Genomic DNA, 18,157 nt, shown 5'->3' with positions numbered 1-18,157 from the left:
CAAAAAGTTGCAAAATATAACGGTCTCGGAATTAAATTTATTAGTACACCTCTGCGTTATGACGTTCTTGACGCGTGATCACTGCATGCTGCAATGTTTACGCTTGGCCTCTTGGATTTGGATATACTATAAGCCACCAGAGGTCACGGTTTCCATCTGCGTTCACGGGCCTATACTGAATCAGAATCCATGTTAGTACGGGTCTCCTTGCGAACGTTTTATTGTTCGCAAGGGTTGGAGATTGTTAGGAGGTGGTAAGGGAACAACATTCACTTTCAGTGATCATCAAGATCCTTTTTACCCATTACCCATGGCATCGTCGAGACCCGTACTAACATGGATTCTGATTCAGTATAGGTCCGTGAACGCAGATGGAAACCGTGACCTCTGGTGGCTTAGTTGGGTAGAGCACTTGACCGGTAATCAAGAGGGGCGCGGGTTCGAATCCTGCCCGGAGGTGTACTTTTTCAGAATTCAATAATTGTCTGTATGCCGTTAATATATTCATTAATATTATTAAGGTCCTTTTTGTTTTGACTTGCCTGTCGGTTTGAATTTGACGTTTTATCGGTTGCACTGGTTGCAGAATTCTCTCTTGCTTTGCTAGCGCCATCTCTCCATGGTTTTCTGTAACCTGATCTGGTGTTCCTGTTCGCTGCGAACGCACCATTCTTGCCACTGTTACCTCCATCCATCTGCATGTCTAGTAATCTGGTTTTGATTGAATCTGTGGTAATTGCTAATCCCGAATGTTCCACGGCCATTATCATCGGACTATAATTTCCAGGAAGACCTGCTAGCAACAAGGAACCAATCCACTCTTCATCGATTTTAAAACCTGTTCGTCGTAGTTTTTGAGAAGTCTCGATGATCTGATTAATGTAAGATTCCATGCTATTGTGGTTTTCAAGCCTGGCCGATATCAACGTCCGTAAAAGCCCAATTTTTCGCATGAAACCACTGTCATCATATAAGTTTCTGAGACTGGTCCATAATTCTTGAGCACTGTTGGCGTCCTTCACGTGTGGGAACAAAGAAGGGTCAATTGTCAATACCAACTTTGCTTTGGCTTTAGCAATTGTGGGAACATCCGTTTCGCTACCGTCGATGCATTTACTTAGTCCCTCAAGCACAAACACATTCTCGACTGCGAATGCCCATTCGTCGTAATTCTCACGTCCTAAAAGCTTGGGGACGCTCATCAAGTAATTGGCGGCCATTTTGCTTTTGTGAGAAAACACGTGTATCACTGTATAAAACGACTTTTTCCTAACTATCCCGAACTGAATAACTTTAAAACTAGGTACCCGCGTGGTGTAAGCGATCTGGGCCGATAACCTGTTGTTTATTATATTTAATAATACACTTGCAGAGTTTATAATCGTTTATTCGAAAGGAAAAAGAAACAGTAAACTGTGAACACAACGACGAGTTAAACTGAACTGACTGCTGACAGAATGAGAAGCACAGATACATAAATCTGAAGTAGCATGCTGCGCATGTCACACATAGAATATATGAGCTTTCGGTGTACATTTACAACATTACTTCTAGCTATTAGATTAACGCAGTCAAAATATTTATCTCCTGAGATGACATCAATTGAACGAGGTTGTGGGGCTTCAAGGAAGGTCCTATCTCTTTCACCATTCATTTCGGAAACGGGTTATTTGATGGTGGGGGGTCGTTTACGACAGTCCCAGTTTCCCTTGAGACAAAAGCATCCCTATTTGATTCCGAAAGAGAGTCGCTTGGCAGTTTTAATTTGTGATCATTTTCACCTCATTTCTGGCCACGGAGGGCCACGTTTAGTGCAATCTCTTATCAATCGCTACTTTTGGATTCCAAATTTACGTAGATTGTTGAGAAATAGGATTTTCCGTTGTTTAAAATGTTATAGATTTAGCGCAAATCCAGTACAACCACCAATGGGTGACCTACCTTCTTACCGTTTAGATCCGGGAAAATGTTTTTCGCATACCGGATTGGATTACGCTGGTCCATTCGAAATTAAATTTTCTAAGTTACGCACTGAACGATATCAAAAATGTTACGTAGCATTATTCATTTGTATGGTGTCTAGAGGTATACATCTGGAAGTTGTCAATTCTTTAACTACCGAAGCTTGTTTGGCTGCGCTTGATAGATTTATTTCAAGAAGAGGTTTGCCGATCCATATGTACAGCGATCAAGGTACTAATTTTAGAGGTGCTTCTAGAGAAATTACCGAGATAACGAAATTTTTTGATCGGAGAAATCCAGAGATATCTCATTATTTGTCAGCTCATAACATATCTTGGAGTCATAACCCCCCTTATGCTACCCACATGGGTGGCCTTTGGGAGGCTGGCGTGAAATCTTTCAAATTTCATTTAAAACGCATTGCAGGTGGAACTAGATTGCATTTTGAGCAATTTTTGACTGTTGTAACTCGCATAGAGGCAATATTAAATTCTCGACCATTTTTTAACGAAACTTCTTCGCCCAATGAAGATCTGGATCCACTTACGCCGGGTCATTTTTTGTTTGGTGGACCTTTATTATCACGGGTTGAGATTGATTTGTCCAATATTCCACAAAACCGTTTATCACAGTGGCAATTATGCCAACAATTAGTTCAATCTTTCTGGAAACGTTGGTCAAGTGAATACGTTCAGTCATTACAGAAAAGGCCTAAGTGGACGAAGCCTTGTGTCAAGGTCAAGGAAGGTGATTTGGTTCTCTGGTATTCTCCAGATGCGCCACCAACACATTGGCCAATCGGAATAGTCACTCACTTAATACCAGGTGCGGATGGTATTGTGAGAGTAATTAAGATTCGAACCCCAACAGGTGAAATTACACGGACCTTAAACAAGGTGGCTTTATTACCTCCACCTTAAGTTGAAATTCAAAAGTAATTTTTTTTCTCTTTTCATTTTTTTTCTCTTTCATTTTAAATTTTTTTTTATGCAATGGGTACTATAGTATATCCAAATCCAAGAGGCCAGAGGTAAACATTGCAGCATGCACTGATCACGCGTCAAGAACGTGATAACGCAGAGGTGTACTAATAAATTGAATTCCGAGAGCGTTATATTTTAAAACTTTTTGAGTGTTCCAGTTCCGGTGAAAAATATGTATGCTTATCTACGAGTCTCAGTAATGAACAATTAATCTAAAGTTCCCACTTTAATAAATACTATGTATATAAATGTGTAACAATATTTTTTTTGTAAAAGTGACTACCCCGTAGTGTCGTCAGAAGATGCAGAACTTTCCTCTAAGTTGACGATGACTGTTGTTATATCATCCATAATATTATCCAGTTTCCACTTGTCTACCTCAACTTTTTGTTTGACATGTTTCACGCACTTTCTCCATCTTTCGGAAGTAACCCGTGAGAGAGCCTCTTGAAAAAGATTTTGAACGTCAGCCATTTTAAATGTGGTGTTTTTATCTGCCACAAAATTCTTGACATCGGCCCAAATCAATTCAATAGGGTTCAGTTCGCAGTGGTAGGGCGGTAATCTAAGTACAGTAATATTTTGGGCCTTTGCGGTTTCATCCACGATGTATTTTTCAAAGTTTTCTTTGTTCTGCCTGACTATCTGCAACTATTGCGCTTTTATGAGGTCAGGGGTGAAATCAATATTTTTCTCCCTCAACCATTGTTGGATATCACTCTTTCTGAATTGTGAATTAGGAATTTTTTCCATTTTCCTTGAATGGTAAGGAGCATTATCTAAAACTACTATAGAATTTTCCTCCAATTTAGGAAGTACACCCTCGACCACTTTTCGAAGGACTGACCATCCATTTCTTCATGGTAGTCACCAGTTTTTTTTGGATTGGAAAGTCCAGAGTCCTCCAGTTAAAAAACCAGTGTCACTGCCAATATGACACACTATAATTCTTTGCCCTTTGCCTGGAAAAATATATTCACTTCATTTGAAAAATAATGTTGAAATTGTTTTCCACCAAAATGGTACTTACATCAAGTTTCACAAAACTTTGATTGCTCGATCAACGATTTGGCATTCGATTTCCCGAAGGAAATCATTGAAACTTTCATATTTCCGAATATATTGGAGGAGTAGCAGTTGAGAATCATCAAATGGGCGTTTATAGATAATTATTTGGTGCAAGAATGATATTCAGAATGCTTATGACCAACTTATCGACTGAAAACTAATTGACGTTCATCCGTCAATCGATCGTTGATTCTCTGATCAAGCTTTATGAAACCGAGGGTTAAACTCAAAATTCAAGACCTTCCCAGACGGATTTTTAATCCAGTAGATAATCCAGCAAGTAACGCTTGCCGAGAAGATGTAACTGTTTCATCGGTCCACACTTTGGATTTAGTATGACCGGCATTTAACCAAGTTTCATCCAAGCAGTAAATCTTCCTGTTTTCATCACGGAAGGTCCTAATTTTCGTGAGATAGTTTCTTCTCCAACATTTAATGTCGTCACGGTTCATTAAAAAACTGTTGCGTTGGCGATGTCCATATTTGAAATTAAGTTTTTTCAATATTATAGAGAAGGTACTCTTCTTAAAATTTGGCAAGTTCGAGTCTTCATTAACTATTTTTAATACTTTCTCTATAGTCGGGTGTTCATTTCTGAAGAAAAACTCGTGAACTTTTCGCCGTATTACATTTTTATCGAAATCTGATAAGGACTCCCATTTGGTGGTCCGATTTTGATTTGTTGCCGGAATTTATGTATTCGGAAATAATTCTCCTAACACTTCGAGCTCCAATGCCAAGTCTCTCAGCAACTCGGAGTTCTACGTCCTTTAAACACATTCCTGGATTTTGAATAATCTCAATTTCATAAGTATTCAAAATCATATCTTTTATCTCGGCACTGAAGTGTCGTTTCAGACGTATCTTTTTTGGAGGACTTAAGTCAACATGCGATTCCTCAGCAGTATCAGTACTCGACATTATCTTAAATGCTTGTAACTTGAATAACTTGCTACAACTATAAACCAATTTACGAAAGAAAAAGCAATGAATGATCTCTGCAGTTCTACACAACAATTCGCATACAATCAATGAATCAAACGTAATGCGGTTCTGCATTACTCCCACCTGCAAACATGGCGTTCCTGAAGCTTTGACCAATAAGAGGAGTACCTTAAATAAGATCACGCGTTAGTCAGTGTGTTTACGCTGGCCTCTCGGATTTGGATAGACTATAGGTACATTTAATCGGGCATTTTCAATTTTGTTTTATTTTTCTTTTGAAATGTTGGCAATTTCAACCGTTCAAAGGGCGGAAAATGTTAGGAACTCCATCATACATGCAGTTCATTCAATATTGTTGTAATAATTTTGGGTTTTTTCTTTTTTTTTCCTCATTTCTGGAGGACAAATATGTCATTTGGGTGGGGGGTATGTTCAGTACTTATTAGTTTCTTTCTTTGTTTATTTTCAAAACGAAATACGCTTGTTCGAATCCCCTCCTCTTTTCAAACCTCATATCCTGAATGTCACGCATGTACATGAAGAATAAGAAAAAGATTATTTATTTATTTATTTTATTTATTTAATACATAAGACTACAAATCATCATTAGAGTGATGTTCTAGTAGAATCATTAAATTTTGAATAAAATCAAATGAAATAAACAAACATTAGGCAACGAAAAAAACGGATTTTGAACGAACGTAAGAATAGTTTAAGTTAACGGCGACAATATAGGGTTCTCTAGTGAAGAAATTGCTGTATGGAGTGAACAGCGACTGGTTGCAACCGAAGATCTGGTGCTGATTTGTAGCCGACAAGTAGTAAGTGACACTTTATCCAATTTGTCCTTATACATTTTTTCCGTCTACTATATGAATCAGTGCATTTCGATTACTTGAGACCTTTTGTCGCAAACATCATGTTCAATTTGATAATTACCATCGTGGCAATCAATTTGCACTCTATATTCGAGGCGTTCCGAGCAAAAGTGACCCAAGTTACAATTTTTCTGAAATTGAATTATCAGTAAGTAACTGCCTAAAAATGAATCAAAATTTTATATACTCGTAAACTCAATTTCAGAAAAAATGTAGCTTGGGCCTCTTCAGCTCTGAACGCCTCATTTGTACCCTGTGTTTACTCTTACCTACATATATTTCGCATTCTGCTCTCATCCTCAAAAGGGAAATTGAACAACTACATGAATTACTGATATCTTTTTATTCAAGATTGATATGTTTCATACAAATCCAAATATATAAAATAAAGAACATATATCTTGTTATAAATCTTCATTCCACTTATTCAGGAACGGCATGGTCCAGCTGAAGAAGAAAAAATCAGAGCTGTATTGATAGTAATAAATTGAGTGTCATAAAAAATGTAACAACAGTGAAAGGTGATTTTTTCCAGCACAGTATCTAAAATAATAATTTGAAGTTCTCTCGATGATTCAAATCAATTTCAAGTTTGATTTTGAACTTTGTGAATGTTACTTATGACTTAATAATCACCTAAATTCATATGAGGTATGTTGGGAGTTGAACGTTACAAAGGTGCAAAAATGGGGAGGATAAGAGGGCCAAGAAGTGATCATGATATAGTTATTATTTCAATAGGTTATATAACTACTCACCTTTTACTGCACGTTAATTAATCAATCAACGTCAAGTTACACTTAACTAAAACGAAATTTAATAATAGAACATGCTCGGTTAAAAAAATTATTCTCAAAATTCATTCATAAAGATTTTGTTTGTTCATTCTCTCAACACAACGCCGTCATAGCAAGAAACACGGATAGTGACACCACGTTTTGCATAGCGGGATTTAGGTTATGAGTTAACCTCGAGACCACGTGTTGATAAATAGAACATTTCAGACAGTAACTGAAAGTTACTGAAGTCGCTGGGTAGAGTTTATCGAAATTTATTCCCAACACATCATTTCATGTTCCAAAAATATCACAGTTTCAATATCTCAAAAATATCAACACAGAGAAGTCGCATAGTAGTAGCTATGTTCACTTCATCGGAACATCTCGATATGATGTTACATGCAACCACTAGGGATCTAAAGTTGAGGAATTCGCAAACTTAGCAATATGCGGACGTTAATGTCCACAATGTGAAATCTTAAGTACATCCATGAAAATTCTCAAAGAAGCGCTTCAATGCGATATTTTTGGGTACTCCCTGCGACTTACTGTTACATTTCTGGTTGACTGGGTTATCTTGGTCTTCCCTTGGTAGTTCATTAATTGAATGTTCAATTTGTGTGATTATATTATATATAAGGATTTGATCTTCACTCTCTACTTCCATGGCATATTTAGGGCCTAATAAGTTTAATGTTTGTATCACGAAGTCTGGTAGCACTATCCCCGATAGGTTTTCTATTCTTGTCTGGCTGTTATCAACGTTTACACTGCCTCTCTGTGTCTTCATTAACTTCTGGATTTTCCTGCTATGAATGGATCCATGTTTGGTCATTGTGTAATTCAATCTTTTATTTATGTGATATTCTGAGTTATTTCTTGATTCGGTACCCCTGTATTTTTCGGTGTTGTGGAGAAATGTTCGGATCCTATCTTCAATTGTTTTGATTTTTCTTGTCGTGTCAGTTATTAATAGGTTGATGGTACGGAATATAAAGTTCTTCTTCAACTTGTCATATTTTTCAGCAAGATATTTACAATCATATGTGATGTGTTCAGTTTTAAATTTTAAAAAGGTAGGACAAAATTGTCGTTGTTTGCATTTGAGTAGAAATATTCTTCTGGACTTTGCTTTAGTCAGTTTATCTACTAGTCCTAGTATGTTTCCTTCATTGAGGTGTGGTGTTGCGTATTGGTGTTGAATAATGCTTTCTTCCTCCTGCATTAGTATATAGTATAACGTTTTGTTTTTTACCTAGTATTTTATATGTATCATTCATTCATTAGGTTGGGTATCTAGGTTAGGATTACTTTTGTATTGTTCATTTATTTTGTATAAACGTTTCGGCGTATGCCTTCTTCAGTATACATTACATCTAAAAACAACAAAAAAATAATATAATAAAATCATGATTATGTAAATATCCTACTATATGTTTTCATCACCCTTTTGGTTTCGTCTGTTGTGTAATATCACGCAAGCTCTAAATACTCATCAGAAACAACTAAAGGGGAAAAAACAAAGACAAAACATCATCCAATTTTAAAAAAACTGAAACATTCCTGAAAAACCATAATGACTTACAAGTCATCAGAGCAGACAAAGGAAACAAAATAGTTATTATAACAAAAAATTAATACAACGAAAAAATGCACAATTTATTAGATGACAATGCAACATATAAACAAATTAAACGAGACATGACAATCACATTGGAGAAGGAGAACAACAGAATAGTCAAAGAATGGCAAAAGAAACACTATATATCAAAACAAGATGAAAAAACCCTATTAACACACAATAGCAAAATACCAAAAATATATGGATCACCAAAGGTCCACAAAGCTGATATACCACTAAGACCAATAGTATCATGCAACCAATCTCCATTATATAAATTGTCTAAATATATGGCCAATATTCTGTCCAAAGCCATAAACAACAATCAATATTATATAAAAAATTCATTTAATCTAAAAGAATCATTAAGAAATGTTAAATTACAGAGTGACCATCGACTATACTCATTGGATGTAAAATCTTTATACACCAACATCCCCAAAGAATTAATGAAACAAGCAATTGAAAAAAATTGGGAGATTATAAAACAACACACACAAATACCTAAGGATGAGTTCATACAAACAATAGAGTATATAACAAACAACAGCTATTTTCAATATGGGGAATACTTTTACAAACAAATTGAAGGTCTAGCCATGGGCAACCCAATATCAGGTACGTTGGCGCAGTTGGCACTGGAGTTGATAGAGGAGGAAATTATGAGAGAATATAAGACAACATTTTACAAACGCTACATATATGACTGTCTAATTGTAACAACACCAACGGAAATACAAACGATCTTAAATCGTTTCAACAGTGTACATGTATCATTACTATTCACACTCGAAGAGGAAGAAAACAACAGCTTAAACTTCTTGGACATGACACTGATAATGAAAAATGAAAAATGATTTGAACTATTGACCCGATGGCACAGAAAGGAACAGAACACAAGTCACATCTTAGATTACAACTCCCAACACCATCACTCACAAAAGAAGAGCACAGCCATTGGATACATAGACAGAGCATTAAAACTTACATCACCGATACTCCGGAAGAAAACATTAATAGAAGTGAGGAAACTCTTGATCAAAAACCACTACCCTGAAACATTAATAAAAAAACTCATAAAACAATGGACACACCGACTCTACATCACACAATATACAAAGAAACCAACAACGGAGACCACAGTGCGAATACAATTACCATTTATACAGGGACTGTCGCAGAAGATGAACAATATAATTAAACCGTACAACCGTGAAATAGTATATAGGCCATGTAATCTAATCAGTAGTGTGTTTAGCAAATTGAAAGCACCAACACCCAAAACCAAAAAATCACAAGTCGTGTATAGTATACCATGCAAGGACTGTGACAAACAGTACGTAGGACAGACTTCACAAAGACTAAAAGACAGACTAAACGCACATAAATACACGAAGAACGCTACCACAGCTCTTAATAAACATAAGAACACAAGCAAACATGAGTTCAATTACGAAGACACAAAAATTTTGGGAATCGAATCTCAACAAAAACGTAGAGAAATATTAGAAATGATCCATATTCAGATAAATAGCGGAAATGTAGTAAACGACAAACAAGACACGAAAAACCTAAGTCATATATATATGCCATTGTTGCGAAGACCATCAAATGAAAGAAGAAGACAAGACTCTGCTGACATACAAAACAATGACATGGTTGACAAGACAATACACAACAGACGAAACCAAAACGGTGATGAAAACATAAAGTAGGATATTTACACAATCATGATTTTATTATATTAATTTTTTGTTGTTTTTAGATGTAATGTATACTGAAGAAGGCATACGCCGAAACGTTTATACAAAATAAATGAACAAGACAAAAGTATTCCTAACCTAGAAACCCAACATAATGAATGAATGATACATATAAAATACTAGGTAAAAAACAAAACGTTATACTATATATATATATATATATATATATTCTCTCAGGCACCAACCCCGCTAAAGGGTGATTGAAAAAAAAATATATATATATATATATATATATATATATATATATACTTTTTTGATTACCCTCTACATGGTCTTGTTTTTTCTGAAGCTACCATATTTATTGTCATGGTATTGTAAGTTTTAGCCTAAGAGAATTTGAACTTTTGTTATGAGATCTTTGTATTTTCCAGTTGCTCCTGAAGAAGTCAACGATAGTTGACGAAATATAGAGCTTTAATATAATTTGACTCTCATTGGAATTTTGCCCTGAAAAATAGTCGAAACACCCTTAATTTGAATCAACTATATATATATATATATATATATATATATATATATATATATATATATATATATATATATATATATATATATATATATCGACCGTTATTAATTATATGGGGAGGTTTTTCAGGATTTCTTGGTCTTTTCGGATGATATAAAAGTGTATAACTAATCCGAAAAGACCAAGAAATCCTGAAAAACCTCCCCATATATTCTTTTGAATGTCAGCAATACATTTTTAGTTATCAAACAATATAGCATATGTATGAGTTTTAGCAAAGGCTAGTGTGACGGGGTTCCATACAATTTGGAGTATGATACAAGAGCTTAGGGAAAAACCTCAGTAAAAAAACCCTGTCTCCCCGTTAGTAGTGTAGTGATGTCAAATTTGTTTACAGAATAAGCTTTTAATACTGAAGGGCTTCTTTTCCATCGATATAAAAATTTCTTTATCCTCTTCCCATTTCGAAATAATATTCGAAACGAAGAAACAGTGCAGAAAACGAGAAAAAAAGTGAACAATAAAGCTTTGGTCAAAACTTATTCGAAGACTTGATGATGACTGAAGAAAAAAATAAATAATCATAGGTACATAACTTGTCTTTCAATTGCACTGGGAGGAATATCATCTCTGCGTCAAAAATCTTTTGCTGAACTTTGTGGAGGATCACCCCCGTCGTTAGAAATGACTTATTTTATAGTCGAATCTTGCTTTTGAGTGGGATGGTCTTTCGACCAGGTCCAGTCTTCCAAGTGATGATTCTTCTGTTCTTCAGTTGTTCGAGGAAGGCTACAGGACCCTTATGTTGGGGAATCATCTCCCATAGATATAACAGTGGTTATTCAGTAGAAAATTGAAAAAATGAGAAAGAAATTCAAAAAACTTCTGACACTTCATTGACACGGTGAAGGTTTTACATGCTCACCAAAAATATGGATGGAATGAATAGAGAAGTCCAATAACTATAAGTGATTTGCAATCGTCTGGGTGTCCTCTACTCGCAATTGAGCTATGTACATTTAACTAAGGAACAGCCCAGTATAGAATGAATTGACCATCTTTCAGTCATTGAATAATATACAGAAAAATCATAATATAATATATGTATTAGGTGTATTATATTTACAATTGGTCACCCTGTTTTTTCAATTTATGTTTATATTGTAACAATTCATTATATATAATACATTGCAATACCGTCCATTTCAGGGCATAATGCCTCCCGCTCCTATTCCTCTGATGGTGCAACAACAACAGCAGCAGCAGCAGCCGGCCCCAACTCATCCTGTTCTAGATGAATTGCGTGTGAAAAATAACTACAATCCCTCAGAGTTTGATCTTATGGCACAAAATGCACGGTTTTTCGTGATAAAATCATATTCGGAGGATGACATTCACCGCTCCATCAAGTATGAGATCTGGTGCTCCACAGAACATGGAAATAAGAGACTTGATCAGGCATATAGAGAACGTGAGGGTAATGGTGCAGTGTACTTGTTTTTCTCTGTGAACGGTTCGGGTCATTTTTGCGGTATGGCTCAGATGGTCTCCCCGTTGGATTATAATTCAAATAGTTCAGTGTGGTCTCAGGACAAGTGGAAAGGACAGTTTAAAGTTAGGTGGATTTATGTGAAGGATGTTCCTAATGTTCAGCTAAGGCATATCCGTTTGGAAAACAATGAAAATAAACCAGTAACTAATTCCAGGGATACACAAGAAGTACCGCATTCCAAAGGCCTAATGGTATTGTATTGAAACTACTTTCATTCTCCTTCTATTTGTTTGTCCACTTTTTTCAATGTGAATTTCATATGCTTGGGACTGTGACATCATCATGGGACTGTGACATGTGACATCATCAAAGACCTCTACATGCGTTTTGCCCATTTTCAGGTGATATGAAACTAGAATTTAGACATCAATTTCATTATTTCATTCGAGTTTTCGATCAAAAGTCAGTGTTCATACTTATTCGGATACTGATTACTATGGAGGTGAAAGACAACAATCTTCAATGCATTTCGACCAAAATAGTACCTGAAATAAAGGCGCTGATAGCTCATAAAAATGAACAATTGAGCAGAATGAACTGGACACAGTATCATATTATTATGTATATTATTTTTCTTTCTTTGAATATCTGCATGACATCAGAGCAATATACACATTGGCCGGTGTGAAACTAACAACGGAATATTTATCCGCACTTCTACCGCTTTCTATACGCTTAAGTCATCATCATCATCAGAGTAGTAGACATCAGAAAGATATGGAAGCAACTGTAACGTCATGCGATAATAACGGTAATAGCGGTCATGCGGTAATAACGTCTAGCGTTATTAACGTTACGACGCTTGCGTACTTTCATTTTCAGAATAACGGGCGGTATTAACGTTACCGCATCCCGTAATTCACGGGTGGATAACGTAGCACATTATCTTTTTTTTTCTTTTATAACAGGGGGAATCTGCGACCGTGAAAACACGGGGCTCTATCTCTCGCCCAGAGGAACCCATTTCTAGGGAACACTGTGGGGTTACTCACTCTCCTGAGTTCGCGACCCACTAAACCTAACCTGCTTTACATTGGTTCCGGGCATTTGCCTATAAACCATTTATCCCTTAATCGGTTAATTTCTTCTTGCACATTGTCGTGCAAGGGTTTTCATGTTCGTCCATTTCGGATATCTCTTCTTAGTATAGTTTTAATAAGTTTCCGTACTCATTTTGATCTCTCCTCAATTGATCTCGCGGTCTCCTTTTGTAAATTCTCATTCTTCCTCTGTCTTCCTCCGGATCGTAGTCCACTAGTCTCCTGAGTTCTTCGTTTGGATGTTCCTTCGCTGTTTCGAATAACTTTTCAGCTTTCCTCTTCATAATTTCGGTGATGGTTTCCCACTTCAAATCTCGATATATCTGTTTGTTTCTGAAAAACCAAGGCGCATCTATGGCACATCGTAGTAGCTTGTTTTCTGTTGCCTGAATTCTTTGTATATGGCTCTTTGCCGCGAATCCCCAAGCACCTGATCCATAAGTCAGTTGCGGTCTAGCAACGGCTTTGATTATTTTCAATTTTGTCTCATTTGACATGTGGCTCTTTCTACCTATCAGCGGGTAGAGCATATTCATCGCTGCCTTGGTTTTGTCAACGGCTTGTTTGATATGGCTTCTCCAAGTTAGACCTTTGTCTAGGGTGATACCTAAATATTTCGCTTCGTTTTTCCATTCGATTTCTTCTCCATCTACCTCTAGATTTGTTGTAGTTCTCAGTCTCCTCTTCTGCAGTAATATCGCTTGGCTCTTTTGTCCGTTGAGCTTTATTTTCCATTTAATACACCAGTCATTTATTTCATCTATAGCTTCTTGTAATTTTCCTTCTATGATTTCTGGCTTGCGATGTCGAATTGCGATTCCCGTGTCGTCGGCATATAGTGTCAGCATAGTCCTTGGAGATTTTGGTATATCGTGAATATATATGTTATATAGTAACGGCCCAAGTACTGACCCTTGGGGCACCCCTGCTTACATATATCTGGTTGTGGAGTTTTCTCCTTCCACTTTCACGTAGAATCTTCTGTTCCTCAAATAATTCCTAATCAACTTGCACAGTTTCATTGAATATCCAGCATATCTCATTTTGTAAATCAATCCTTCATGCCATACTCTGTCGAATGCTCTGACGACATCTAGTAGTACAAGACCTGTTGCTTGTTTATTTTGGAATCCTTCTGTTATGTATTCTGTGAGTCTCAGTAATTGCTGTTCAGTTGAGTGATCTCTTCTGAATCCGAATTGCTCTGCTGGAATGATATTCAGATTTTCAGTTTCTTCTGTAAGCCTCCTATCGATTACCCTTTCTACTACTTTTCCTAGGGCGGACAATAAACTTATCGGCCTGTAGTTTTGGGGGAATTTTTTATCTTTGCCTGGTTTGTTGAACACTATGACTTCAGCAGTTTTCCACTTTTCCGGATTGTGTTCAGTCCTCATTATACCGTTTGCAATATTTGTGAGAGCAGCTATACCTTTTCTAGGTAATTTCTTCAACATAGCATTCGTTATTTTATCACTTCCGGGAGCTTTTTTATTTTTCAAGCTTGTGATTATCTCTTTTATTTCAAACGGAGGAGTTGGTTTTTCTATTTAGTCGTCTACTGGTGGTTCGTCCATTTCTTCTTCGTTGTTCTCTACTAGTTCTTCCAGATCGTCATTATCGTCATCAGGTCTGTAATTTATTCTCGATTCTCTTTCGATCGAGTCCGCCAGTGCTTCTGCTTTATCGATATTCGTATATGCCATTCCTCTTTCTCCGTGGAGAGGTGGTATTTTAGTCTTTTCTCTTCTCAGACATTTTTGCATTTTCCATGCAGAATGATCGATAGTATTTAGTTCTTGAACTCTTTTGTTCCATCTATTTGTTCTCATGTCCTTCAGGGCATTTTTTAGAGCTTGGCTGTGTCGGTTTAGATTTCTCTTATTTATAAATGTTTTGTTGAGCCTGTATGTTTTTCTTAGTCTCCGATTTTCCCTAATGAGATCTTTGATTTCTCTGGGTGTATCACCGTGTGGATGTATCGGTGCTGGTCTCGTTATTTTCTTTGTGCTCTTTTTGTAGGCATTTCGTATATTCTTTTCTAGTTTATCAACTGCTCTTTCTAGGTCTTCCGGTGTGTTGATTGTTGGTATTTCTGTTACCTGCGATTGTATCAGATGGCTATATTTAGTCCAATCGGTGTATTCTCTTGTTTGCATTAGTTCTCTTCTTGGCCCTTCTCCTATTGTTAATTCGATGGGGTTGTGGTTAGAGGTTCCGTCCCACAAGGTCTCTATCGAGAATTCTCTAGTGATATTTTTCATAATTGCGATATCAATTATATCTGGTAATCCATTTCCGAATGCTAGGTACGTTTGTTCTTCAGGTCCAATAACGATAGCTTCATGTTTTTCAGCGAGATCTTTCAGTTTTCTGCCATTTCTGTTTTCCATCCTGCTGTTCCATTCTGGAGATTTGCAATTTAAATCTCCGATGCAGATTTTCGGGTTTGTTCCATCTAGTAAGTTGTTGATTTCTTCTTCAAATAAGTTATTTGGGGGTCTTTTATATGCCGATGTGAGCTCAACTCTTTGTCGATTTATTTCAGCAACAATCGTCACTGTTTCTATTTGTGACTCGTCAGATCTTCCTTTAAAATAGTGTTTCAGATCTCGTCTAACCAGTAAGGCAACACCTCCCCCAGTGTTTGCGATTCTGTCACATCTATATATCTCATAATTCATGATGTTCAATCGCGTATTTGGTTGTATCCTTGTTTCCTGTAAGGCTATTATATCAGGTTTTCTTCTATCTCGGGTTTTCGAGTTCTGACCCCGTTTATGTTCCAGGAGACTATTTTGAGGGAATTTTTCCTAGTTGTATGTTCCATTATTTCAGTTTACTGAACATTCCTTGGAGTTTTTTCTCCATCTCTCTTTCAATTTTCAACATGATTTTGTTGAAAATTTTTTCAGTAAAAGTGTCTAAATCGTCGGCGGATTCAGAGACTTTTCTGTTTTCTTTTGTTTTGTTGATTGTCGGTTTAGCTTGGGGCATTTTCGGTTGCTCCTTCTTCTGTACTGGTTTGGGTACTTCTTTTTTCTTGTCGTCTACTTTGGAGAGGGTGGGCTTCTTTTTCTCCAGGACTTTTTGAGGAATCGTGCTCTGCTGAGCCGATTTCTGGCCTGTTTTCCTCTTCCTTGTCACTAATTTGAATTCGCTACATCCTTTGTAGCTTGCTGGATGGCCTTCTTCACCGCACAGAACGCATGTGGCATTTCTCTCCTCACCTTTTCTGGTAAGTTCGCAATCTTTTGTGCAATGATTGCCCAAACATTTGACGCATCTGTATGGAAAAGAGCACTTGTTTTGGGCATGTCCGTACCTCTGGCATCTGAAGCATTGGCTTGGATTTTCTGCCCTTCTTTTTGATTCCACTACAATGCAGAGATTGTAGAGGCGTCTTATTTCGAAAATCTCCTTTCTCTGAGTTTTGACCAGGTATAAGGGTATAAACTTTTTGGTTTTATTGGATGTCATTCTGGACACCTCGGCGTCATGGATTCCTTGGACCTTTAGATCATTTTTGATTATATCTAGGTCAGCATCTATTGGGAGATGACTGCGTAGATCTTCTTCTCTTCCTCCATCTGGTAGGTGAAGTACTCCTGACCAATCTGGTCAAAATATTTCGTAATGTTCCTGTAGTCGTCCACAGTCGAGGCTACGATCCTGATTCCGTCTTTTACGACGGTTGCTCTGATGTAGCTGAATTTCTTCATGTAGAGAGCTTTTGAGATCTCTACCCAATCGGCTGTACCCATCGTCGTGATGGGAGGAATTTTATCTTTTTTAGGCAACTCCGTAGCTTTTTTTGCGGTATCTTCGTCTGAAGATGAACTTTCTTTACGCGCGCGTTTTGTGGGCGGCGCGTTCTGGGTTTTTGCAACTTGAGTTGCAAAATTTTTCTTCATTTCCGGTTCTGGAGCTACTACCTGTTTGGGGGTATTTTTGGGGACCGCTACCGGCTTTGCAATTTCTGCAAATGTGGGGGATTTCTGTGCCGCAATCTGTTTTGCAATTTCAGCAAAACTAGGGGATTGAGGGGCTTTGTTTTTATCAATTTCCTCTCTCAAGAGGCGTATCTCCCCGACCAACTGAGCCACGGTTTCAGTTAGTTTATTTATTTGAGCTTTCAACTGCTCATTCTCTTCTTTGAGCCTTACCAGCTCCTCTGCTTTTCCATCGCTGAACTCTTCGGTGTCCGTAGCTTCCATGTAGGAGCTCTCATTGTCTGAGACCTCCGACATGGCTTTTTGTCCGTATTGAACTATATGAGGTATTTCTGAATAATAATGAAATATTGGAAATCCTCACTACTATGTTACTATTAAGCTATGTGTCTAAGTTATATATTTTCTATACCATCAGAAAAATAAATCGACTCTCCAGTGATATCCGTGGAACCATCGATCAATGGATCTGGACTCTGACACTGAATACACTGAATTTGAACGAATTTCCGCTCTATAACACATACACTTATAGAACTTACAAAAAAAACTTCGGAAGTTTCATAGACAAATCAAAAATTCCGTAGCTTCGCTAGTGTACACCTTCACTTCGACTTTCTCTTCCACTTTCTCTTTTACAACACGTCCGCTTTTGTCGAGGTCTCACGCAACAAATGTAGCACATTATCGTAATCAACGTTGTTTTCTTGCCTTGCGCAATCCTATTTTGCCATTTGTTTGGAGAGAAATAGTTTATGTTTTGAAACAGGGGTTTCTAAATTGACATTGGGTAGCATTGATTCGGATTTTTTTAAGAGAATAGTACATAGTAGCAAAGAGGAAATGAGTTCATCAAGAATAATTCAATTACCAAAGGTGAAAGTGTATATGTATCTTCAATTAATATATCACATGGAAGGAAAAGTCAAGTAAAAATAGAAATTTCCATATAGCGTTTAATTCTGAGTACCTATTTCAATCTAATATTGATTATGGACTTATGGAAACTTGTTTTCAATACGAAATAAAAGGGTTCAATTCGAGCTTTTTTTTAAGACTCATAAAAGTAGAAATATCTAGATTGGACAATGGCTTATGGCTTGATGGCAGTAAGACAGTACACACAAATCATTCTACGTTATCTCTC

General features: G+C 36.9%; 1 protein-coding gene across 3 annotated transcripts in view; it reads left to right on the top strand.

Annotated features, from left to right (window-relative positions):
• LOC123311559 (YTH domain-containing family protein 2) overlaps window positions 1-18,157 on the top strand; it is a 201,279-nt gene that overhangs the window by 131,078 nt on the left and 52,044 nt on the right. For all 3 annotated transcript variants that reach the window (XM_044895598.1, XM_044895599.1, XM_044895597.1), the window contains one exon: window positions 11,675-12,208. In XM_044895598.1, the coding sequence (XP_044751533.1) occupies window positions 11,675-12,208 (534 nt within the window). The remainder of the gene's footprint in view (window positions 1-11,674; window positions 12,209-18,157) is intronic.

This window comes from Coccinella septempunctata, chromosome 4 (genome assembly GCF_907165205.1).
Source record: "Coccinella septempunctata chromosome 4, icCocSept1.1, whole genome shotgun sequence".
Taxonomy (NCBI): Eukaryota; Metazoa; Arthropoda; class Insecta; order Coleoptera; family Coccinellidae; genus Coccinella; species Coccinella septempunctata.
Note: the sequence above shows the minus strand (reverse complement) of the source record. Positions and strands in the feature narration are given on the sequence as shown.